This window comes from Lissotriton vulgaris, chromosome 5 (assembly GCF_964263255.1).
Source record: "Lissotriton vulgaris chromosome 5, aLisVul1.2, whole genome shotgun sequence".
In the NCBI taxonomy this organism is placed as follows: Eukaryota; Metazoa; Chordata; class Amphibia; order Caudata; family Salamandridae; genus Lissotriton; species Lissotriton vulgaris.
In genome coordinates, this window is record NC_141693.1 from 2030911045 (window position 1) to 2030937686 (window position 26642).

General features: G+C 47.8%; 1 protein-coding gene across 4 annotated transcripts in view; it reads left to right on the forward strand.

Moving 5' to 3' along the window:
* TTC16 (tetratricopeptide repeat domain 16) overlaps positions 1-26642 on the forward strand; it is a 589702-nt gene that overhangs the window by 26253 nt on the left and 536807 nt on the right. For all 4 annotated transcript variants that reach the window (XM_086924937.1, XM_086924938.1, XM_086924936.1 and 1 more), the window contains exons 3-4: positions 8027-8217; positions 14718-14808. In XM_086924937.1, coding sequence (XP_086781063.1) covers positions 8027-8217; positions 14718-14808 — 282 coding nt within the window. The remainder of the gene's footprint in view (positions 1-8026; positions 8218-14717; positions 14809-26642) is intronic.

Below are 26642 nucleotides of genomic sequence, written 5' to 3' on the forward strand. Positions count from 1 at the left end.
CGGGAGAAGGAATCTGTGAATGGTGTCATTATAGAATATGGCTATTTACTTGTTCATTAAACTTTCTTCGGTTACAGTCCATAACCATAAAGTAGTTATAGTCAATTTTATCGTACAGTTAATTAAAACCTTTACAAACAAACAAAGCAGGTGAAAATATGCAACCTACAAAGTTAAAACCATGTGAGAGGAACAAACGGGGCTGAAAACAGGCAGAGAGGATTCAGCTGAATCATATTTTAAAAAGTAGATCAAAGAGCGATCAGTGCACGTAAACCAAACAGATCTTTGAATATAAATTTAGAAACAATGTGCAAAATACGCAGAGCACGGACCTATTGTGAGGGGACAGATCTCCAGTCAGTGCTAAACAGAAACAGGTCACAGACTTATCTTGCTCACAGAATGGCTCGATACAGGCCGAGCTGTGCCTTTTTAATGCAAAAATTGGTGATGAGCAATGAATATTGTAAAAGCTCTTGCCTTCGCCCAGCCCCGGAGAGCCCTAAACCCTAGCCCTAAGCTCTAGAGCCGAGCCTTAAACCCTAACCCGGAGCCCCAAACCCTACCCGGACCTCTGAACCCTAACGCTGACCCCTAAACCCTAGCCCTAAGTCCTAGCCACTGGATTCAAGCAAGCCGGGCTGAAGACAGCTGAAATGCCAGAAACCAGTCCTCGGAAGCTTGTTTCCGGTCCAGGGAAGGCATGGCTTTGCAGTTCGGGCTGGACTGTTCCCATGAGGCACAGGGTCAGACTGGTTTACATATAGCCATGTCTGAACTGGGGTGGCAGAGTGGGCTAAAGAACGGTGATGGATTAAACCCAGATCTTTTGACTGGGTGTGAGTGTTTGATTGATTCCGATGCTCCGTCCATCACCACCCCCTTTTGTACAGACCCAGAGAGTGGCGCAGCGGATTTGGTCGTTTAGGACAATGTGCAAAGACACAGTTGCTGAGGTGAATCCAGATAATGAGCAGCTTGATTTTTCGTCAAACATAAGACCTAAATATAAACAAGCATTGGAAATGCAATAGGTCTCGCATTAGAAAAGTTGGAGTTATTGGTCTTGTAAATGACATATTGTATTTATTTGTTGGTTTTTAAAATTGCTAAATTGATGGCTTTGTCATTTACAATGCCAATAGTTATAACTTTCGCGAATGTGACACCTATAGCATTTGGAATGCAACATGTTTTGTATTTACGTGACTTAGATGGCAGCTCTTGTCGTTAGGCCACATCTCTAGAGAGCAGGAGAGTGCAGCAGGGGAGAGAAGCACAGCAATGCAATAGGTCTCGCTTTAGGAAAGTTTGAGCTATTGGTATTGTAAAGGACACATTTTTTATTTATGTGCTTGTTTTGAAAATAGCGAATTAATAGCTTTGTTATTTACAATGCCAATAGTTTTATCTTTCGCAAATGTGACACCTATTGTAACACAATATGTGTTGTGAGGGTGAGTGAGGGTGAGGGTGAGGGGGTGAGGGGTTGAGGGTGAGTGAGGGTGAGGGGTTGAGGGTGAGTGAGGGTGAGTGAGGGTGAGTGAGGGTGAGTGAGGGTGAGGGGTTGAGGGGGAGGGGTCGAGGGTGAGGGGTTGAGGGTGAGGGGTTGAGGGTGAGGGGTTGAGGGTGAGGGTGAGTGAGGGTGAGGGTGAGGGGTTGAGGGTGAGTGAGGGTGAGGGGTTGAGGGTGAGTGAGGGTGAGGGTGAGTGAGGGTGAGGCTGAGGGGTTGAGGGTGAGGCTGAGGGGTTGAGGGTGAGGCTGAGGGTGAGTGAGAGTGAGGGTGAGTGAGGGGTTGAGGGTGAGGGGTTGAGGGTGAGTGAGGGTGAGGGGTTGAGGGTGAGGGTGAGTGAGGGTGAGGGGTTGAGGGTGAGTGAGGGTGAGGGTGAGTGAGAGTGAGTGAGGGTGAGTGAGGGTGAGGGTGGGTGAGGGTGAGTGAGGGTGAGGGTGAGTGAGGGTGAGGGTGAGTGAGGGTGAGGGTGAGTGAGGGTGAGGGGTTGAGGGTGAGTGAGGGTGAGGGGTTGAGGGTGAGGGTGAGTGAGGGTGAGGGTTAGTGAGGGCGAGTGAGGGCGAGTGAGGGCGAGTGAGGGCGAGTGAGGGTGGGTGAGTGAGGGTGAGTGTGGGTGAGTGTGGGTGAGTGAGGGTGAGTGTGGGTGAGTGTGGGTGAGTGAGGGTGAGTGTGGGTGAGTGAGGGCGAGGGGTTGAGGGTGAGTGAGGGTGAGGGGTTGAGGGTGAGTGAGGGTGAGTGAGGGTGAGGGATTGAGGGTGAGGGGTTGAGGGTGAGTGAGGGTGAGGTGTTGAGGGTGAGTGAGGGTGAGGGGTTGAGGGTGAGTGAGGATGAGGGGTTGAGGGTGGGTGAGGGTGAGTGAGGGTGAGGGTGAGTGAGGGTGAGGGTGAGTGAGGGTGAGTGTGAGTGAAGGTGGGTGAGGGTGAGGGGTTGAGGGTGAGTGAGGGTGAGGGGTTGAGGGTGAGTGAGGGTGAGGGGTTGAGGGTGAGTGAGGGTGAGGGTGAGTGAGGGTGAGGGGTTGAGGGTGAGTGAGGGTGAGTTAGGGTGAGGGTGGGTGAGGGTGAGTGAGGGTGAGGGTGAGGGTGAGTGAGGGTGAGTGTGAGTGAAGGTGGGTGAGGGTTGAGGGTGAGTGAGGGTGAGGGGTTGAGGGTGAGTGAGGGGTTGAGGGTGAGTGAGGGTGAGTGAGGGTGAGGGGTTGAGGGTGAGTGAGGGTGAGGGTGAGGGTGGGTGAGTGAGGGTGAGTGTGAGTGAAGGTGGGTGAGGGTGAGGGGTTGAGGGTGAGTGAGGGGTTGAGGGTGAGGGGTTGAGGGTGAGTGAGGGTGAGGGGTTGAGGGTGAGTGAGGGTGAGTTAGGGTGAGGGGTTGAGGGTGGGTGAGGGTGAGTGAGGGTGAGTGAGGGTGAGGGGTTGAGGGTGAGTGAGGATGAGTGAGAGTGAGGGTGAGTGAGGGGTTGAGGGTGAGGGGTTGAGGGTGAGTGAGGGTGAGGGGTTGAGTGAGGGGTTGAGGGTGAGTGAGGGTGAGGGTGAGTGAGGGTGAGTGAGGGTGAGGCTGAGTGAGTGAGGGTGAGGGGTTGAGAGTGAGTGGGGTTGAGGGTGAGTGAGGGTGAGTGAGGGTGAGGGGTTGAGGGTGAGTGAGGGTGAGTGAGGGGTTGAGGGTGAGGGAGGGTGTAGGTTGCAGTACTGCGGAAGAGCGGTGCGCATTGATAGGTCACGAGACCTAAAGAGAGCCTCTAAGAATGAAAACAAGTGTCAGAATAGCCAGCCAAGTAAGAACTATCCACTCTAGAATGAGCTGTGCCTGTCAGCGATGTAGAACTGGCAGGCAATTACATGAGTAAGGTAACTTGACCGTGCTGCAGGTCGAAGAAATCGATAATGATTCTGTGGCTCAGGAACTCGTGACTGCCACTTGAAGAAATATGCTCCAGCTGCGAGGAGAAATAGATAAGATTATGTGGCCTAAGAACTCGTGACTGCCTTTGAAGAAATCTGAAAAACAGAGCTCCCGCTGTGTGCAGAACACCGCTCTGCACGGGTAAAAACTCAGTCCCAGAAGGAAGACAGCGGGTAGAACGTTTGCTGAGGCCCAACAGCTGAGCGCACACTAGGCGGGAGGCCGCCGAACGCTCTGGCAAGAGAGTTCCCGCTGAGAGGAATCCCTGTGTGGAGATGTGAGCTGGGGGATGGGGCGGAGCGGGTAAAAAAAAAAAAAAGACGGAGGGAAGTCTGAAAAACAGAGCTCCCGCTGTGTGCAGAACACCGCTCTGCACGGGTAAAAACTCAGTCCCAGAAGGAAGACAGCGGGTAGAACGTTCGCTGAGGCCCAACAGCTGAGCGCACACTAGGCGGGAGGCCGCCGAACGCTCTGGCAAGAGAGTTCCCGCTGAGAGGAATCCCCGTGTGGAGATGTGAGCTGGGGGATGGGGCGGAGCGGGTAAAAAAAAAAAAAGACGGAGGGAAGTCTGAAAAACAGAGCTCCCGCTGTGTGCAGAACACCGCTCTGCACGGGTAAAAACTCAGTCCCAGAAGGAAGACAGCGGGTAGAACGTTCGCTGAGGCCCAACAGCTGAGCGCACACTAGGCGGGAGGCCGCCGAACGCTCTGGCAAGAGAGTTCCCGCTGAGAGGAATCACTGTGTGGAGATGTGAGCTGGGGGATGGGGCGGAGCGGGTAAAAAAAAAAAAGACGGAGGGAAGGCAGATAAGGGGAGGGGGGAGGAGAAATGCGACACGGCGGGCAGGGGAGGGGGCGGAGCGGGTAAAAAAATAAACAAAGAAGACGGAGGGAAGAGAGAGAAGGGGAGGGGGGAGGAGAAATGCGACACGGCGGGCAGGGGAGGTGGCGGAGCGGGTAAAAGAAGACGGAGCGAAGAGAGATAAGGGGAGGGAGTGAACTGATGTGCACGCGCTTTTAAGCTCAATGCGCATGCGCATTGAGCTTAAAAGTCACGGGCACTGCAAGGAATCGCCACGATTCCTTGCAAGTTGGTTCAAGAGTGGATAAGCCCCCATTGTCTCGCAAGCTCGATGCGCATGCGCATCGACAGGCGAGACCTAAAAAATCATTTAATTTTCCAATTTTTACCACGTTGAAGGTCTTCTAAAATTGGTGCACAGTTCACCCTGTTCTGCCCATCAGCACAGCTCTATCTCCATAGAGAAGTGCGGGAACGGTCTTGGATTTTTTATGTGGGTCATCAAGATTAAGATCAACAAGGCTGGATTCTTCATCATTTTTATATCTAAAAGAAATCAAATTGGTGCTAGCACGCAACCCTGCCTACTGCCAGTGGCCACATTAAACGAATCGGTACACTACCTCTTTTTATTAAAGTGGGTCCTGGCATTTAGGTCAATATACAAATACAAGAGGATCTTGTAATCTACGCCCATTTTGTCCAATACGGACCACAGCTCCACCCGATTAACACGATCGAAGGCAGAGCTGAGATCCATAAAGGCCAAGTGGAGGGAACCCCTTTCTATAACTGTGTACAGAGGATTCAAAACATGGCTGCCAAATTGGCCCTATCCTGTCCACGTTCTGCTTTTTCATCTGCAGCACTGGCTGATCTTCATTGGCTACCTGTCCAGCAGAGGATTGCCTTTAAGGCCTTATGCCTTGTCTTTAGGGCTCTGCACGGACTGGGACCGATACCACTTCAAAATCTTTTTTCTTGGTATCAAGCTGCCAGACTTTTGAGATCCTTTTCAGCGCTCCTAGTGACGGTTCCTAGGATTAACAGAGTGAGGATGGGCGGCCGCGCCTTTAGTTTCACGGCCGCCACGTTATGGAATACCCTACCTCTGGCGTTGAGGAGTAGACAAGATCTGACTTCCTTTAAGAGGGACCTTAAGACTTACCTGTTTCCGAGAGCAATGTAGTGTGTATCACCTGATGGAATGATGTGGTCTCAGCGCCAGGATACCCTTTGGGTGACAGCCGCGCTTAACAAGTAGCAATACATTACATTACATTCTCTTCACCAAGAGGGGAAGATTTAGACACTCCTCAACAGTTCCTAATCCGCTCTAAAACCATACTGGCTGTCACAGATGATCCTAACTCAAAAAGAAAAGGGAAAGAGGTAAATAAATCTAAAACAAAGAGAAACCCTCCCTGGGAAACTGCCCTCACCACTAGATAGTGGCATGCTTCATTTTAGGGCGTGCAACAACACTCTGGCCCAGACTAATGCTCAGGGTGGAGCAAAGAATGTTTTATGGAGCTAGTGCCCCAGCGCTACAAGCGATCCAAAGTTCAGAATGAACTTAAAACTACATAGAAGGGTACCCTCCCTACTTTATTCTGAGCCCCACTTGGCAGGGTTAAAAATTGTAATTTGGGGTGTATATGGGAGGTTAGTTCCTTGTCTCCCTATCTGTTGTTATCAACATGTTTCCGCCTTTATATTGCCACTATTATTCATCCGCCTTCAGCAGGATATAGACCCCTTCTCTCAGTTCACTCAAAGCCCACCTCCCTGTCAATGACTTTTGGAGGTAGGGATTTGATATACGGCCATACTTGCCCATTCTCGAAACACACTCAAGAACTACCTGTAAGAATAAATATCTCAGCATCAGTCAAATACCATTTGAAGGTGGACAGCGTCTCATGCCTATGTATAAAACATCCATACTAAAAATAAATCTGGTGATTTACCTTCATCACCCAATGTGCGCAAAAATGCAGAAGTGGACAAAATTCAGGCACACACACCATAGTGAAATAAAGCATCCTGGGTCACAGAGGAGCCTCTTCTCCACCCAACCCATGAGGCTTTCCAAGATTACCCGGCCTGCGACTTTGCCTACAGAATCTGTAAGAGAGATTGGGCTGTAGTAACGGGGATCCCCCGTTACCTTTTTTAAAGACAAGAAAACAATTGAGGTTCGCCATGACCTAAGTATCAAGTTAGAACTCACAGCATTTAGGACCCTTCTAACCAGGGGCCCAAATAGCCACATTGTGCTTGAAAAGGTCCATAGGGACCCCATCGGGGCCTGACGCCTTTAAAGGGGGGCCATAGGGTCCCATCAGGCCCTGATGAATTAAAAGGGGCCACGGGGACCACGTCGGGGCCTGACACCTTTAAAGAGGGGCCACTGGTACCCCGACTGAGCCTGATGCCTCTAAAGAGGAGCCAGGGGAACCCTGTCGAAGCCTGACACCTTTAAAGAGGGGACACGGGGACCCTATCGGGGTCTGACGCCTTAAATATCCATCACCGTTGTGACGGGGTAACCCATCCGCCAAGATCTAAATCAGGCCCTAGGATGACATAGCATTTATATTTCAGAGGACAGGATATCCGTCACCGTTGTGATGGAGTAATCCGTCCGCCGAGATGTAAATCAGGCCCTAAGGATACACTAGCATTTATATTTCAGAGGACGGGATATCGGTCACCGTTGTGATGGGGTAACCCGTCCTCCAAGATCTAAATCAGGCCCTAGGATACAATAGCATTTATATTTCGACGGACGGGATATCCGTCACCGTTGTGATGGAGTAACCCGTCCTGAAAGATCTAAATCAGGCCCTAGGATACAATAGCATTTATATTTCAGAGGACGGGATATCTGTCACCGTTGTGACGGAGTAACCCGTCCACCGAGATCTAAATCAGGCCCTAGGATACAATAGCATTTATATTTCAGAGGACGGGATATCTGTCACCGTTGTGACGGAGTAACCCGTCCACCGAGATCTAAATCAGGCCCTAGGATACAATAGCATTTATATTTCATAGGGTGGGTTATCCGTCACCGTAGTGATGGTGTAACCCGTCCGCCGAGATGTAAATCAGGCCCAAGGATACAATAGCATTTATATTTAGACGGACGGGATATCCGTCACCGTTGTGAGGGAGTAACCCGTCCGCCAAGATCTAAATCAGGCCCTAGGATGACATAGCATTTATATTTCAGAGGACGGGATATCCGTCACCGTTGTGACGGGGTAACCCGTCCGCCGAGATCAAAATCAGGCCCTAGGATACAATAGCATTTATATTTCAGAGGACGGGATATCCGTCACCGTTGCGATGGAGTAACCCGTCCGCTGAGATCTAAATCAGGCCCTAGGATACAATAGCATTTATATTTCGACGGACGGGATATCCGTCACCGTTGTGAGGGAGTAACCTGTCCACCGAGATCTAAATCAGGCCCTAGGATACAATAGCATTTATATTTCAGAGGACGGGATATCCGTCACCGTTGTGACGAGGTAACCCGTTCGCTGAGATCTAAATCAGGCCCTAGGATACAATAGCATTTATATTTCAGAGGACGGGATATCCGTCACCGTTGCGATGGAGTAACCTGTCCGCCGAGATCTAAATCAGGCCCTAGGATGACATAGCATTTATATTTCAGAGGACGGGATATCCGTCACTACGGTAACAGTGTAACCTGTCCGTCAAGATCTGAATCAGGACCTAACTCTCCTTTGTCATTCACTTGTAACGTCGTTCTCTTCTTGCTGGTTCAGTATCTACTCTTCCATTGCAGCTGGAACCAGAGACTGAGGCCTCGGGCCTGTTCGCAACAGCTGTGACTGAGGAAAAACTAAAAGAGGCCCGAGAAAAGTCTCAGAGGCGGGTCTTCGGCTCCAGCCAGGTGTTCTGGCAGATTGAGGATAGGAAGGACCAGTCAAATGTCTACTCCTTCCCTCACATCGTGCAGTCCAGAGCCAACGAACAGTAAGTAACCCCGCACTCCATAGCTCTAGGTACGAACGTGTGGGGACACTCTTTATATCCTGGACACCATCTGTGGCCTCAGTGCTGTTCTGCGCCCTTGTGTTGTCTGTTAGAAAGGGATGAAAGCATCTTGTACCCCTCAGGCCTAATGCGGGAGGGAGCTACACCTCATCTGGGGGTTGGAGTGCTCAGAGTTATTCTACCCCATTAGACTGGGTGAGCTGGAAAGGTCTGAGACAATGTGTGTACTCCACGCACCTCACCTGGGTGGATGGGGGCTCAGAGATATTCTGTCCCATTGGATTGTTTCACTTGGAATGGATCGAGACAATGTGTGTACTCCACGCACCTCACCTGTGGGGTTAGTTGGGTCTGTACCTCTGTGATTGTAGGGTTTGTTGGGCTTGTACCTCTGTGACTGTAGGGTTAGTTGGACCTGTACTTCTGTGAGTGAAGGGTTAGTTGGACCCGAACCTCTGAACTGTAGGGTTAGTTGGACCTGTACTTCTGTGAGTGTAGGGTTAGTTGGACCGAAACCTCTATTCTGTTGGGTTAGTTGGACTTGTACCTCTATGACTGTAGTGTTAGTTGGACCTGTTGCTCTGTGATTGTAGGGTTAGTTGGACCTGTTCTCCTTTGACTGTAGTGTTAGTTGGACCTGTTGCTCTGTGATTGTAGGGTTAGTTGGACATGTTGCTCTGTGATTGTAGGGTTAGTTGGACCTGTTCACCTTTGACTGTAGTGTTAGTTGGACCTGTTCCTCTGTGATTGTTGGGTTAGTTGGACCTGTTCTTCTGTCACTGTAGTGTTAGTTGGACCTGTCCCTCTGTAACTGTAGGGTTAGTTGGACCTGTTCCTCTGTGATTGTAGGGTTAGTTGGACCCGTTCTTCTGTCACTGTAGTGTTAGTTGGACCTGTCCCTCTGTAACTGTAGGGTTAGTTGGACCTGTTCCTCTGTGATTGTAGGGTTAGTTGGACCTGTTCTCCTTTAACTGTAGTGTTAGTTGGACCTGTTCCTCTGTGATTGTAGGGTTAGTTGGACCTGTTCTCCTTTAACTGTAGTGTTAGTTGGACCTGTTCCTCTGTAACTGTAGGGTTAGTTGGACCTGTCCCTCTGTAACTGTAGGGTTAGTTGGACCTGTCCCTCTATGACTGTAGTGTTAGTTGGACCTGTCCCTCTGTAACTGTAGGGTTAGTTGGACCTGTTCCTCTGTGATTGTAGGGTTAGTTGGACCTGTTCTCCCTTAACTGTAGGTTTAGTTGGACCTGTTCCTCTGTGATTGTAGGGTTAGTTGGACCTGTTCTCCTTTAACTGTGGTGTTAGTTGGACCTGTTCCTCTGTAACTGTAGGGTTAGTTGGACCTGTCCCTCTGTAACTGTAGGGTTAGTTGGACCTGTTCTTCTGTCACTGTAGTGTTAGCTGGACCTGTCCCTCTGTAACTGTAGGGTTAGTTTGACCTGTTCCTCTGTGATTGTAGGGTTAGTTGGACCTGTTCTACTTTAACTGTAGTGTTAGTTGGACCTGTTCCTCTGTGATTGTATGGTTAGTTGGACTTGTTCTTCTGTCACTGTAGTGTTAGTTGGACCTATCCCTCTGTAACTGTAGGGTTAGTTGGACCTGTTCCTCTGTGATTGTAGGGTTAGTTGGACCTGTTCTCCTTTAACTGTAGTGTTAGTTGGACCTGTTCATCTGTGACTGTAGGGTTAGTTGGACCTGTTCTCCTTTAACTGTAGTGTTAGTTGAACCTGTTCCTCTGTAACTGTAGTGTTAGTTGGACCTGTCCCTCTGTAACTGTAGGGTTAGTTGGACCTGTTCCTCTGTGATTGTAGGGTTAGTTGGACCTGTTCTCCTTTAACTGTAGTGTTAGTTGGACCTGTTCCTCTGTAACTGTAGGGTTAGTTGGACCTGTCCCTCTGTAACTGTAGGGTTAGTTGGACCTGTTCTTCTGTCACTGTAGTGTTAGTTGGACCTGTCCCTCTGTAACTGTAGGGTTAGTTGGACCTGTTCCTCTATGATTATAGGGTTAGTTGGCCCTGTTCTTCTGTGACTGTAGGGTTAGTTGGACCTGTTCTTGTGTGACTGAGCTTAGTAATTTGAATCAAACGCAACTGGTGTGGTCTAAGTCCTTGCGTGCACTATTGTCTCAGTGGATGCGTGTGCTGTGTAGTCACTTAACACCTGAGCTTTCGGGTGCCTACCTGATCGTGCCAGGCTACCCCCGGGGAACTGGTGAGCCCAGTTCTTACAGGGTGTTTGTGTTCTGGCAGGTTATGTTTGTTTTTTGGCAATGGGCGTTTGTGTTCTGGCAGGGGGTGTTTGTTTTTTGGCAGGGGGTGTTTGTGTTCTGGCAGGTGGTGTTTGTGTTCTGGCAGTGGGCATTTGTTTTTTGGCAGGAGGTGTTTGTATTCTAGCTGTGGGTATTTCCTTTTTTTGAAAGGGTGTGTTTGTGTTCTGGCAGGGGGTGTTTGTGTTCTAGCAGTGGGTACTTGTGTATTTGGAAGTGGGTGTTTGTGTTCTGGCAGGGGGTGTTTGTGTTCTTGCAGTGGGCATTTGTTTTTTGGCAGGGGGTGTTTGTTTTTTGGCAGGGGGTGTTTGTGTTCTGGCAGGGGGCATTGCTGTTTTGCAGGGGGTATTTGTGTTCTGGCTGGGGGTCTTTGTTTTTTGGCAGGGGGTGTTTGTGTTCTGGCAGGGGGGGTCTTTGTTTTTTGGCAGGGGGTTTTGTGTTCTGACAGGGGGTATTTGTGTTCTGACAGGGTGTATTTGTGTTCTGGCAGGGGGTCTTTGTTTTTTTGATTGATAACTTTATTGCGGTCATAGACCATAAAAGCACAGATAAAATATGTACATACACAAGATAAAATACATAAATAGTTAAGAATACATGGTTAAAAAGTTGTTATACAGTAAGTTATCAAAAGGAAGGTAACAAACATCACAATTGATCACAATTTATCACAATTCATTAGAGTGAGCCTTCTGTGCCACATACCATATAAAAACCGGGAGACCGCAAACACAACAAAAGGGGAGGTGTCATATCTTAAAATTCTAGCAGCTTGTGCACATTGCCTTAGACCAAGACTTCTGCATAACGGTGCCAACCAGCATCTCCGTATTATACTATAAGCTGGGCAGAGGAATAAGACGTGGATGATATCCTCTTTAGTATTGTTACAGACTGGGCAAATTCCCTCCTCTCGTCCATCCCATTTACAAGTAAAAGCCCCAATAGGTAGACAGCCATGTCTTAATTGTGTATAGAGTTTTCTTGCAAGGGGAGGCTGTGTTAAGTCCAAAAACTCCTCCCTCTTGGACACGAGTTTTACCTGCAAAAATTCTGTGGACAATCTGCCCAACGTTGTCGAGCTATGCAGCAGACTTAGGTTGTAATATCTCAAGGAGGCCAAGAGCTCTATTCTCTTCACTCTCGGGCAGCTCACCTCCGGGGTCTCCCATAATTGGGGCATACCAATTTGATGTGCAAGGGCTTTGATATGGGCTAACCAGGGAATATTCTTGTTCTTCAACTGTCCCCAAACTGCAGTGAATTTAGCTCTATAGTCCTCGAGCTCAGGTACTGTCCAAAGCCTTCTCCAATACACGAGAGGTCGAGCAGCTAGCAGTTCGGAGATGGACTCTAAACCTAGATCTAGTCTCAGGGGTGTGAGCGGGGTGCTCTGGGGGAGGCCTAGCAAATTCCTCATAAAGGCCTGCTCCACCTTAAGAAGGCTTGGTATACTCTTATTGCCCTAGAGTTCTGCACCATACATCACAGCTGGTCTAGCTTGTGCCCCATAAATCTCAAGGACTGGGGAAACTGTCTTAAACAGGGTTGTTCTCTGGAACTTGCCAATGCCCCCTACGATCTGCGACAACCTCAGAGCAGATTTCGATATCTGTGGGTCCCAACTGAAATCTTCAGTCAGGGTGACGCCCAGGTATACAAAGGTTCTCACCCTTTCCAGCAGGACACCATTTAATACAGGGTTAGGGCAAGTGCGCTTTGGGGGATGAAAGATCATAAACTTCGTCTTTGCTAAATTTATCTCCAATCCCCTCAAAGCGCAGAATGATACAAAACCGTCCAGAACCCTCTGGATACCTGATGATGTTCGAGACAACAGCAAGGTGTCGTCTGCGAACATCAGAGCAGGCACCCGACCAGTGGCCAACCATGGAGCATCACTGTCCCTGACATTGTCCAATTCACCCACCAGGCCATTTATATAAAGACTAAAGAGCGTGGGAGCCAGGGCACAGCCCTGGCGTACGCCTCTGGTCACAGGGAAGCGAGCTGATAATTCCCCGTTCTTCCCGCATCTCACCTGGGCGTAGTTCCTAGCATGGAAACGCTTCAGGACGTCTAGTAGATAGGGCGGGAGGTCTAGTTCTTTCAGTACCCTCCATAGGCTTTCCCTGGGGACAAGGTCGAAAGCGGCCCGCAGGTATACGAAGACAAGGTAGAGGCTGCCACCCTCTACTCTTGCTGTCTTCCAAAAAAGGACCTGCAGCCTAAAAATGTGGTCCAGGGTTGAGATTCCAGCTCTAAAGCCGGCCTGAAGGGTAGTCAATACTTTATGCTCCTCCATCCACCCCAGCAGTCTATCCAGGAGGACTCGGCCCAGTAGCTTCTGCGAAGTATCCAAGAGACTAATCGGTTGATAATTTGATGGCACTAAAGGGCAGCCCTTCTTAAAGATTGGAACAATCTCGGCCCCTGCCCAAGTGTCCGGTAGCTTAGCTCCCCAAAGGACCGCATTAAATAAAACAGCCAAGTACGGCGCCCAGATTTTTGGCTGAGAGCGGAAAAGATCTCCAGGTAATCTGTCAAGGCCTGGGGCTTTGTTAGGGAGCTGCCTGATGATCGCCGATTCCACCTCTTTAACTGAGATACTCTCAATGTCTTCAGGGCCCACCCTCGCCCTGGCATCCCACTGACCTATCGGATATCCCGAGTCCGAGGCCGCCGCAGTCGATACTCGTGTGGGGGGTCTGGGGCTCGGGGCATTCGGAGGGCATCATCTGGCACCAGTATCTCTGCCCCATTTAGATGTTCACTAGTGTCGGTCTCGGGGCTAGTGTAAAGTGCAGCAAAGTGCGCCTCCCAAACTGACGAAGCAATGTTTGGTAGGAGAGCCTCCCCTCCCTCTTTCACACAAGAGTTAACTATTGCCCAGAATGATTTGGCATCTTTTGCCAGGAAGGCACCTCTCAGTTCTTCCCACCTGGCTTCTTCCCACTCCCTCTTACCCCTAGTGAGCTCCTTTTTATACAGCAGTCTGGTTGCCCTAATATTCACTCTATCATTAGATTTGATTGCCACAAGTAGCTCCTTTTTTAGTTTTTTGCATGCATCATCAAACCAGGGGTGAGATTTCGGGGCACGCCTTTTAGTTCCACTTACAGGGTAGAACACGTCCCCCAATGCCGTAACTAGCTGCCTATGTGTCTCCACTGCCTGATACCTGCAGGATGGATCACCCATCTGGGTTATAAGTGGGATTGCAAGTTGATACATTTTTGAATCTGCTAGGTGAGGCCATTTAACCCTCCTTCTATTATTAGCCAACATGAGGGGAGGCATCATCGCCGCGGGTTTGGGTTCAGGATTTGTTAAACCAAAGGACCCCGGCTTAAGAGTTAAAACCAGGGCATTATGGTCGCTATCGTGTCTTTGTACGACCCTAAATTCCTTTAGCTTGTCCCAATTTTTGGCATCCACCATAAGGTAGTCAATGATGGATGTTTGACCTACTCGGTTGAACGTAGCTATGGCTGGGCAATCAGGATCCAGTCTCCCATTGCACGCCCGCAAGGATGTTTCAAGGGAGAAGGATTTTATTTGGAGTGTTCTTGGGGGGGGGGGGGTTGTTTTCTGGCAGGGGATATTTCTGTTCTGGCATGGGGTCTTTATTTTTTGGCAGGGGGTGTTTGTGTTCTGGCAGGGGGTGTTTGTGTTCTGGCATGGGGTCTTTGTTTTTTGGCAGGGGTTATTTGTGTACTGACAGTAGGTGTTAGTGTTCTGGCAGTGGGCATTTGTTTTTTGGCAGGAGGTGTTTGTATTCTAGCTGTGGGTATTTCCTATTTTTTGACAGGGGGTCTTTGTGTTCTGGCAGGGGGTGTTTGTGTTCTGGCAGGGGGTATTTGGGATCTGGCAAAGGGTATTTGTGTTCTGACAGGGGGTCTTTGTTTTCTTGCAGGGGATATTTGTGTTCTGGCATGGGATCTTTATTTTTTGGCAGGGGGTGTTTGTGTTCTGGCAGGGGGTGTTTGTGTTCTGGCATGGGGTCTTTGTTTTTTGGCAGGGGGTGTTTGTGCTCTGGCAGGGGGTGTTTGTGTTCTAGCAGTGGGTATTTGTTTTTTGAGAGGGGGGTATCTGTGTTCTGGCAGTGGGTGTTTGTTTTTTGGCAGGGGGTGGTGATGTAATGCTTGTTTCTTAATATTAATGCATACATTCGCCGGTTCTATCTCTTGAGGCTGTTTGTTTCTCTTCCTGCAGCTATGAGACGGGTCTGACCCTCCTTTCCCAGGGAGACACAGAGGAGGCAATTGTCGCCTTTTCTAAAGCTGTAAACCTATACCCTGACCAGGTAGGAAGCTGCCTTCTCCTCTCCTGAGAGAGGAACCATGAGAATTTGTGCCCCAAAATGTTGTCCAACTCTGCAGTCCCAAGGCCATGGGTGGTGAACATCGTGCAGACCTGGACTGTGCTTCTTACATCTCTTCTCCTAACCTGCCCTCTCTGACACATGTACACCAGTGGATTGCAAGTTCAACTTGTCCACTGGTCAATTTTTTTTACATATAACTTACAAGGACTTTGTAAAATCCTTGCTTAGTCTTTTTGTAGATTCTTTTAACTCCTTTCCCATGCTGACCCTCTGAGCCCTGTGAAGTGGTCGAAATGTTGACTTGTCGATAAGTAGTTTGATCACTACATTGGAATTGACTTCACTATTAGCTGAAGCCCCAAGTCTTAATTTAACTTTGCCCTTATATTGTCGTCTTTGCACTTTCTTCTCCTTTTGCAACATGTGTGTACTTGAAATATAAGTATTTTGTTGACCATTGATTTCTTAGTCTCCACGCTTTAAACTTGTTCTATTTTTTTCCCGATTGTGATAAAAACTTGGTGGTTTCTTCCTGGCGCCCCCCCTCCATAGCTAAAATAAAGGTCTTAAATGTATTTACTGTGAGGTCCAGATCGGACATGAATGCCGTATTATCAGATAAGATTTTACAGTGCAATGGGAGTTCTTGTTAACAGATCTGCATCGTCCGCGTATAGCAGAATCGGATGGGGGTAGTTCGTGCTTGGGGGTGTCTTTTGATGTTTTAACTAGAGCTTCGTACAGGTTATTTGTATAAAGGTCAAATAGGAGGGGGCCAGAATTCAGCCCTGTCTGACCCCCATTCGATGTTAAAAGCTTTTCTGCATTTATTTTATTTTATTTTAGAGGTTTAATATAGCGCTGGCTGGACCCAGAGGTATCAGAGCGCTTTACATGATAGACCTATTTACAGTAAGAGAACACGTTACAGCATCAATGAATACAAATAACAGAGCACTTTAAAAGGCTGAGGTACATCCGGTAAAACAAAATGACAACATTTACAACATATACAGCATCAATATAGGGAAACGGCAGGAAGGACCGGGAATAACAAAAGGCTTGGGGTTATACATATCCTGTAAAAGAAATACTCGGAGATAGGAGTTGAAATACTTAAAAGATATGGAGGAGCAAGTTTATGGCACTGGTAGATACCCCCAATATTTACTGAGGAGGTGAGTTTTGAGATCTTTTTTAAAGCTGGTGTATTAAGGGTTGCATCGTAGTTCTTCGGGAAGGGCATTCCAGATGTCGGGGACATTTACTGAGAAGGAGCGGGATTGTGTGGATTTCTTTTTTTAGCAGGGGTGGGACAAGGAGGAGAGCGTTGATGCTTCTTAGGGGTCGTGTGCTGCCCACTTTGCAGGGTTTATTGGTGAGGTAAGGTGGTGCATTTTGATGGCGGACTTTGTGTGTGATGCATGCATTTTTGTGGGCAGATCTGCCTTCGATGGGGAGCCATTTAGAGTTCTGAGAGCTGGGGAAAATGTGGTCGAACCGTTTGCAGTCTGTGATGAGCCTGGCTGCAAGGTTGAGCACAGATTTGAGCGGAGCTAAGTGGACCTTGGGGATTCCGGTGAGGATGGCGTTGCCATAATCAATTTGTGAAAGGACCAGGGATTGAACCACTAATTTAAAATCTTCAATAGGGGAAAGGGTTTGGTTATCTTGAGATGACGAAGTGTGAAGAGGGCTTGTTTAGCTGAATATTTGATGTGGACATTGAGGTTAAGACTGTTATCAATGGAGATACCAAGAGATTTAACTGAGTTAGACAAGGAGAGAGAGCAGTTGAGGGCATTGAGGTCGAAGATCCAAGTTTGAATGGGGAGAGGGTTGTTTTGGGGGGGAGAAGAGAATGGTTTCAGTTTTTTGGGTGTTGAGTTTTAGATGATTAAAGTGGAACCAGGGTTTGATTTTGGTGAGGGTGTCATTAAGGTGTATGATGTCGGCGTGTGTTTTGATTTTATTGTAGAGTTGGGTGTCATCGGCATAAAGGTGGTAGTTGGTACCAGCTTGTTTTAGAACGAGGGTGAGGGGTTACATAAAGAGGTTAAAGAGTGAAGGTGAGAGAATAGATCCCTGGGGGACTCCTAGGTTGACCGGAGTGGGTTTAGAAAGACAGTTGCAAATTTTTATTTGTTGGGTTAGATGTTGAAGATAGGAGACAAACCATTTGTGGGTATTACCATTGAGGCCGAAGCCATCTTTGAGCACATTGTTAAGTAGGGCAGAGTGGTTAACAGTGTCAAAAGCTGCGGAGAGATGAAGGAGGATAAGAAGACATGTCTTGCCATTGTCAAGGGAGTGGTGGATGTCATCAATAATGTTTAGCTTGGCAGTTTCGGTGCTGAAGCCTTTTCTGAAGCCTGATTGTCGTTGCTGTTGGAGCTGGGGTTGGAGAGTTTGGAGAATGTTCTTCTCTGCTGCCTAAATTTCCATCTTATTTAGTAGTTACCTACCCATTATTTTAGCGGTACGATCTAACGGAAATGGGGCGATGGTTGAGTGGAATTGAGGCATCACCTTCTTTGTAAATAGGCATCATTACTGAGGTTTTCCAGGAGGGTCACACTAACCTACAGTGAGCACAGATGCGTAGCTCTGGCTGTGGCAACATGAGGTCCAGCGCCTATGCTGTGACCTCAAGGGGCGCTCCAGACAGGCCCTCATAGGAAGTAGTGGATGTGTTCCTCTCATGGGCACATCATCTAAAGCAGTGCTGGCAGCGTATCATGTCTTATGATGAAAGTCTGGCCAGAACTTTCTTATTATTCCTGTGGCAGTGGTGGTGTGGTCTACTGACAATGTTTGTGTAAAGGTCTACTGGTATGCGAAGCCCCTGACCTTCCATGTGCATCTCGAGTGCATGTGGTAGTACAGTGAGCGTGCGGTACCAGGATGGTAACAGGACTCTGCATGTCTGTGAGTGTGAGTCTGAACACTTCAGCCAGTGGGATCCATTTTGGATGCCCCTGCTTTAGCATGGCACAAGATGGAGGGCGCGGATCGCTCCCCCAGTGGAAGTGTATTGGCTGGAGAGTGGAGATGCAGCCTCTGGAGTGAGGAGGATGAGAACAGGGCTATCTTCAGAAACTCTAAGTTGACTTTGGTAAGAAGGGGCTGCTTAGTAGCTCTTCCTGAGCACCGCTGTTTGGTGGATTATAGAGGTGAGGGGGGAGTCTGAAGTTTCTGTTGCTCTAGGGCAGGCTGGCCCTTTTGTCTTTCCCTGATTACTGCTTGGGAAGGCCCTTGACTGCCAGGAGCTGAGGCCTCATACTTCATGGGTACTCCTGCTTGGAGCCAGAACCAGAAACGCATGCTGTGGGAAGTATCACTTTACACAAAGGTTGTGTCTGGAGAGCGGCCTCATGAGGCTGGCACGGTGTATCCTGGCGTGGCTGGTTTCTTTAGGCAAAGGGAACGCTCCCACCCAATTTCCTCTAATATCAGCATCATGCTAATTTACTAATTACTATACTAATGATTACAATAATAATAAGAAAATTAGCTGTGCCTGGCTGGGTGTCACTCTGACCCTCGCAACAGCAGGGGTCAGGCATCCAGGCGCTTTTCACAGGGACATGCATTAGTGCACTAGTGCCAACTTAATGCACCACCAAGCCAGGACTTACCTTCTTCCAGCCCTGGCTTGTTGAATTTCAGGCTGTCATAGCGACACCCAGAAGGACGCACTCATGCGTCATTTAGTAAGGTAGCCCTGGACGCTGTCGCACACAGGGCTACCTGTCAATCTCGAAGGGACGTTTGTAGGATGCCTTTATAGGCGGCGGAGGACGGGACATGTCTTCACAATATGACCTGACGTCATCAGACTCAAAGTTCTGATGACTCTGACGGTAGGTCACATACGCACACAGATACACTGCACGTGCTTACGTTGTGCCTGCATAGTCTATGGGTCTCATTACAAGTTTGGTGGTCTTCCTGCGGGCCGCCACACCAGCGCCCTGCAGGAGGACCACGAAACCTGTAGTCAGACGGCCCGCAGGATTGCGAGTTCAATGCTGGCGGGATGTCTGTGCTACAGCGGCCTCCTGTGTGCCTTAGAAAGGCACCACTGTGGGAGCGAAGCAGCGCGTACAGGAAGAAGTGCACCATGGGGGGGAGTACTTCCTGTGAAGGAACGGGGTGCAAAAATACAGGGGGACACACCATGTGCCTTCTTACATGCACATCCATGCACAGAGGCAGGGCCCCCTTAGTTTCCTCACTGTCACACTGTTCATGGTGGGCTCACCGCCATGAAACAGAGGGCGGTGAGGAAACCTGTAATATGCTCAGCGGTGCCACCATTATATTCCTTCGTCTGACTGCTGCGCCAGCTCCAAAGGGTCACAGATCCCCAGCAGTTCCAGTGGTCCTGTGGCGGTTCCACCACTGTACTTGTAAATCATTCAGTCAGACCGCCAGTGCGGCGGTGGTCGCACCGCCACCACGACCATGGCAGTCCAATCAACCACCCTAGTCATAATTAGGCCAATGTGTGAGCAGTGGCGCTCCAAACGACTGGCACGGCCCCCATCCTGGCAGCCTATCCCTGGGCTCCGACCTCCTCTGTGCCCTCCAGACCCCAGTCGCGCCAGACAAAGTACGGCTGCCTTTCTCGTGACATGTCTCTTTCATCTAATAAACTGCAGGTAACTCTTGTCCCTGGAGCGTCAGCTCAAAAGTCCGTGGGGAATGCCCAGTTCTGTGGCGGCCTCAAAGGCTTCTGGCTGCACTGCAGACTGCAGTGTGATCTTGTGCACCCCCTTCTCTTGGTTTCTTCTGCATGCCTCCTCGAGGCGCTCACATTGTTAGTGCCTTCCGTACTCACTGCCTGACGTCACTACGGGGTGATGACGTCAAGTGCATGTGATGACCAAGAGGACTGACTATTAATGAGTGCCCAAGCACAGGGCTTCAGTAGACCCTTCCTTAAGAACCAAGCAATGCAGGAAATACAAATACAAACAGGGTGCTCACTTCATAGTGTATCGCAAAACCCAATAATGACAGAAAGGCTTCTTCCTGTCATTGGTCCTGAACCTATAGGTGACCCTTCCAGCGGGCACGTCATAAGTTGTAGAAAAACAGCAATTGTTTGGCTGAACATGCTCCAGATCCTGTGAGGTGGGACAAAAGGCCAGTTCTTACGGTGGTCAGCTTCGATCATCAGCTCGGGGCGGGGCTTCCGCTGTCACGACATGTCGTGCTCTGGCTGACGCAAGCTCATCACAGACTCTCACTGTTCATGGGTCTCTGGTTAGGAAGAGAGAGGTCTGGGGACATCTGAGCAGGGGTATCCCGACAGTGGCATATCGGGCACTTATCAGAGAGGAATGGAAAGAACAGTGACCCAATCTCACAGCACTTCCGGGTCTAAACCGTCCTCAAATACAATAGGAAACTATAAGAAAAGATGGCACTGTCAATTAGTGAGTTCTGTCAATTGCGGAGGGTGCCCTCACCTTTGGGGGGGGGGTCTGGTTTAGTTTTATTACTGCCTCTTTAGGTTATTAAATATACAGCTAGATTCATCAAGCATTTTTGCGAGCACAAACGTGCGAATCGCTAAATTCAGCTGTTTGCGCCCGCAAAAATGGCATTCGGAATTCATCAATGGGTAATGAACTCGCAATTTGAAAAATCGCAAATAATTGCGATTTTTCAAATTGCGATCGCATTTAAGGAATCTCAATTTGAGAATCCTTAAATGTTATTCGGGAACCTTTGAAAAATTGCGATTTTGCGATGTCCTTTGGACATGTGTGTGCGCAACATCAGTCTACATTTTCATTTATGGGGTGCTACAGGGTGTCCTTTGGACACCCCTGGCACCCTTCAAATCGCATCCTTATTTGCGATTAGCAATTTGCTAATCGCAAATAAGGAATGTGTAGGAATCGCAATTTATTTAGCGATTCCTACATGAATCCCGTTTTGCAAGTCCTTAATAGCGATTCCTTAATAATCGCTATTAAGGACTCGCAAAACGGAACAATGACGAATCTGGCTGATAGTCCTTTGTTGTGTTTCTTTTGAACTGTTTTTGCGGTTTGATTTTTTTTTAACAATAGTCATTTTATCAAAGCTAATGCCGAGACTCGAATCTGGCCCTGGCACCGCACCCTGTCTCTTCTAAAGAGGGCAGAAGGGCAGACACTGAGGGGTGGGTGGCAAGAGGCTAAGGTTTTTAGGTCTCGCCTAGGCAGCGCTTGCGCTGTCTCTTTGAGACATGCTCTATTGAGGTATGGAATAGAAGCTCGTCCCGTTTCCCGCCCATCTTTCCCATTGGCTCCTGTTACAGTCCTTTCTAAATGGATGCTTTTGATTCGTGAATAGATTTGTCAGTCCCTCCTTAGTGACGCCTTGTCTGCATTTGTAACCTCCCATGAGAAGTAGACCTTTTACAGTGTGGTTACTCAGCCTGCTTTATTTACACTCTGTGAGCACTATTTTGTAAATTGACTTCCTCCTTTCAGCAGATGCAGGCCGGGGTTTGCTCCCAGCTAACAAACACAGCAATCCTTTCCTGCCCATGCCCTCCTCCGCTCCTATTACGTTTGCAGATATATCTCATCCAGGGGCTGAATTAGGCTCGGAGACGGCTTTATTGTCCCTACATATTTCCACAAAATGGGTCCTTCCCCTTCGGTCTCTGGGTTTTCACCCCTGATCTAATTTAAGAAAACCTTCTCAGCACTTATCGATGGCACACAGCGCTGTTGAGTGATCATTAAATAACAAAAGGTGAAGGGGTCATTCTGATCAGCGTGTGCATCCCACATACAGATGCAAGAGCCCGAGTCCTGACAAAAAGGAGACGAGGAAAAAAAACATCTTTTCATTGTGGGCTCCTTTCTGACTTCCGATGTGAAATGCTTCTGCAGCAGGAGAAACGCGGGGCTGGTGAGACCCCCTGCTTCCTCCCCATAGACGTACTTCACGCATATTTGTTTGTCTTACATACACCTGTAAAGGAGGGCCTGTGACTATTCGAAACACAAGAAATGGGGGAGGAGTGGTCTCATCCACACATCCTTAGATGGCGCAAGGGAGGTGGGGGCTGCAGAGAGTCTTTCATATCCTCAGTATCTTTGAAGGCCAGGCCTTGATAAGAAACATTTACAACAAGGGGTGGTGAGGGACAGAGTCTCTGAATTAAGCAGAAAGCTCTCACCCAGTCAAGAGATCAGGGCTAGATCCAACACCGTTTTTTAGCTCACTGCACCATCCCAGTTTCAGAACCTGGCTGTATGCAAATTAGTCTGTTCCTGTCCCAGTGCATGATGGGAACAGGGCAAACCAAACTACAAAAGCCAATTCTTACACTGGGAAGGAAACAAGCTCCCGGGGACCGGTTTCTGGCATTACAGCCGTCTTCGGCCCGGTTTGCTTGAATCCTGATGGTGCAATGAGCAAGGGTCTCACATCTGAGAATACCCTTCCACGCTTAGGGTGGACAAAAATATTTACAACAAGGGGTGGTGAGGGACAAGCAAGCCGGGCCGAAGAAGGCTGAAATGCCAGAAACCGGTCCCCGGTAGCTTGTCTCCTTTCTGGTGAAGAATTGGCTTGGTAGTTTAGTCTGCCCTGTTCCCATGATGCACTGGGCCAGGGTCAGACTGATTTGCATATAGCCAGGTTCTGAGCTGGGATGGGGCAGTGAGATAAATAACGGTGATGGATCAAGCCCTGATCTTTGGACTGGGTAAGAGTGGTCTGTTTAACTCAGACACTCTGTTCATCACCACCCCCTTTTTGTAAATCGTTTTTGGCCACTATAGGTGTGGCAGGGTATACTCAGACATGAGTCCCTTTCTCACTGCTCCATCAGGATTCAAGCAAGCCGGGCCGAAGAAGGCTGAAATGCCAGAAACCGGTCCCCGGTAGCTTGTCTCCTTTCTGGTGAAGAATTGGCTTGGTATTTTAGTCTGCCCTGTTCCCATGATGCACTGGGCCAGGGACAGACTGATTTGCATATAGCCAGGTTCTGAGCTGGGATGGGGCAGTGAGATAAATAACGGTGATGGATCAAGCCCTGATCGTTGGACTGGGTAAGAGTGGTCTGTTTAACTCAGACACTCTGTTCATCACCACCCCCCTTTTTGTAAATCGTTTTTGGCCACTATAGGTGTGGCAGGGTATACTCAGACATGAGTCCCTTTCTCACTGCTCCATCAGGATTCAAGCAAGCCGGGCCGAAGAAGGCTGAAATGCCAGAAACCGGTCCCCGGTAGCTTGTCTCCTTTCTGGTGAAGAATTGGCTTGGTAGTTTAGTCTGCCCTGTTCCCATGATGCACTGGGCCAGGGACAGACTGATTTGCATATAGCCAGGTTCTGAGCTGGGATGGGGCAGTGAGATAAATAACGGTGATGGATCAAGCCCTGATCTTTGGACTGGGTAAGAGTGGTCTGTTTAACTCAGACACTCTGTTCATCACCACCCCCTTTTTGTAAATCGACCTTGATAAGAAACAGGCATAAGTCATAAATGTCTTCCTACCAGTTGGAACCAACGTTTACCTCCCCAAATAAACATGTGTTAGAAACAACATATGAGTATTCACACTCTGTGCGCCCGCGCGAGCACGCGCATCTGTGAGCGTGTTTTTTTCTGGTTGTGTTTAAGTATCAGGGAGAGCGCAAAGCTACTTAAAATGTTACAGCTTCCGGATCATCATGATGATTTCAAACAGATGTTTTTCATTACCCGACCCACTGGCACTGGTTTTATTCACCTCTTGAGAAACAACACGAGATGCCAGCCTTCGGACGGGGCAGTAGCCAACTGAGCTTTTTCTCTCTTTAACTTACGCGGATCTATGTAGCAAAGTCAAACCTGATATTTGATCTATAAAAACTTTGAAACTTTGCCTTATCGTCTCTAAACATGGCCAATAAACTGCGGGGTGAATGGTGAAGGTAAGGGCGGGGAAGGAGGTAAGTACCGTATGTTATATTAGTATTTGCAGGAATTCTTTACTTCATTTAAACTCTCCCATTCATTTTCTCATTTTAGGGTAGTCACGTTTCATACAAAAAAATACAGACCATGTGTTTACATTTTGCTATTCTGGCATAGCCAGGGACAGGCAGGTAAAATAATTGGTGTAAAATGTTCAGGATTCTTTTGTAACGTGTCAGTTATCCCTTTGTTTGCTTGAACAACCATACAGGGAAAATATTTGACAGGCTTCAAACACTTTTTAGGTCTCGCAAAGACAGCGCTTCTGCTGTCGCTTTAAGACATGCTCTATTGAGGAATGTACTTGAAGCTACACACACTCTCCGCCCTTCTTTTGTATTGGCTGCTGTCACTGTCCTTTGTCCTTTTGCTGGCTTTTCATTTGTTAAAAAAAAGAAAGAACAGAGAGGCAACAAATAATCAAGTATGGTACATCAAGAGAATTTTTTCAAGAGATATATTCATAAGCGTCCACAAAAGAGTAGTCGTCCTTCATTGATGTTGTTCAGATATTTTTATTGCAATCTTCATAGAGTATCTTGAGATCAATACAGCCAACGCGTTTCGTCCAGATTGGGCTTCCTCAGGGCAAATTATTTATAAACTCCGAAAGCACGAAGGTAAGGCACTCTATGGAAGGCTCAAGTGGATCTCTGTTTCGGTGTTTGAAACTGTCAGCAAATTATGGTATCCAAGAGCTTCCTATTCTCACTACGAACAGCAGTGTACGCTGAGCAAATATGTAGGCCTTTCGCGGAAGTGGAGCTTCAAAGAAGAAGGTCTTTAGTAGGTATAGTTGTTCGAACTTGGTAAGAGATTTCACTGAACTACCGCCGGCGAACAGTATGATATGTGTCCCTGGATATTAAGAATTACGATGAGTATGCTGCTCCTACATCCGTCACCCGGTCCCGTTTCTTGTCGGCGTACGTGTCGAAAAAAACGTGCGAGAAACCTTTAAATCCTTACTGCCCTCCTTTGTTTGTTTATACTTTTCATTTGTTAGTAGGCTTATTATTAGTCCCTCCTTAGTTCCTCCCTGTCTTCTACTGTCACCTCCCACGAGGACTGGCCCTTTTACATGTGTTGTTACTCAGTAAGTTTCAATTGCAGTCTGTCTGCACTATTTTTTTTGTTGCAGATTCTCCTGCCTGCAGTCCCAGGCACACTTTTTAGATCTCGCTTAGAGCAGCACTTCCGCTGTCTCTTCGAGACATGCAGTATTCAGTATATGTGCATTAAGCTCCGCCAATGTTCTGCCCATCTTTACAATTGGCTTCTCTTCTAAATACTGGCTTTTGATTTGTCAATGGGCCTAGTAGTCCCTCCTTAGTGCCTCCTTGTCTCTCTTTGTAACCGCCCATGAGGACTGCCCCTCTTACTGTGGTGTTACGCAGCATATTTTATTTACTATCTGTGGGCACTATTTTCCTAAATGACTTTCTCTTATCACACACATCACATACTTCCCTGCCGTCTGCAACAGCTTGGTTACAATTTACCACTGACAGACGCTCCCACCCTCTCCTCGCTCCTTCTTCCTCCCTCCTGCTTCTTTAATGGATGCCGTCTGCTAGCTTTAGATTGACACCCCCACCCAGCTTTAATTAGCACCAACACTAACCCTGGGCATTTTGGGGCTACGTGGAGCGCCACGGAGTTGAGTACAAACTCCGTGAAAGTACACCTAGCTCCGCTATGCCACCTGCTTCCCACCCGCCCTATTAAGAATTGGATAAAACTATTAAAAAACGAGTTAAAAGTATATACAAATGCCTTACCTTAGCTGCGGCGTCCCTGGGCTGTCCTCTTCCTCTTCATCGCGGTCTTGGGGGAAACTGCGCATGCACGGGTCTTTTTCTCTTTTAAGAAACATTTACTCGATAATCCCAACACTACTAGCCTATCATAAAAAATATTTGTGATATCTTCAAAGGCTTTCTTTCCTTAATATGGAATTGTGTGCTGCTTTTGTAAGAATGTTCCTTTTTTAATCTCTAATTTTTTAAGTGTCTACAATATAATTCAAAATCCAAGGGAACTCAAGACTTGTAAACAGGGCATATTATGTACATGTGGGCTAATTGTTTTAAACAAGCAACAAAAGTAGTCCTTTTCTACTGAAGGACTCCTCCTTTACTGGAATAAAAACATTCTGCTCACTCAGGAACTATAAACAGGGCAGCTTTCTTTCTAGAAATTGTACGAATGTTAACAGTGTATTTTTCTGAGGCTTTGGCGTGATGTTTTCACCGTTTTTAAAGGGAAGGCTTTTTTACTTGTACTCAGTCAGCAAGCGTTCAGCGCCTCATAAATCAAAACAATGCCACAAAATTTCACAACATAATTACAACCCACATACTACTTAACACCTCATAATTCAACACCAAACCACATTATTCCTCTCCACAGCACAATTCCACTACACACCACATGTATTAAATTTAGTACACAGAATTCAACGTCATACCACAAACTGCAACAGCACACCACATAATTAAACTCCACCACATAACAATCCACAAAACAATGCCATTACACACAATTCCAGTTCAATCAAAAACATCAAATTACTATTCACATAATACAACTGCACACCATGCCACATAATTCCACTACATAAATTCACACCGCACAACGATGTCACAAATAGCAATTCCAATCTAACCCACATATTTCCACTACACACGACATATATCCATTCCAGTCCTTAACACATAAGTAAGATATTTATATTTACAACACCAGTACCTCTAACTCTCTTTCTTTTTTAAATAAACCTAAACACACAGATCTGGAGCGCAGCTCCTAACTTTTTGTTATTTTTCATCACAAA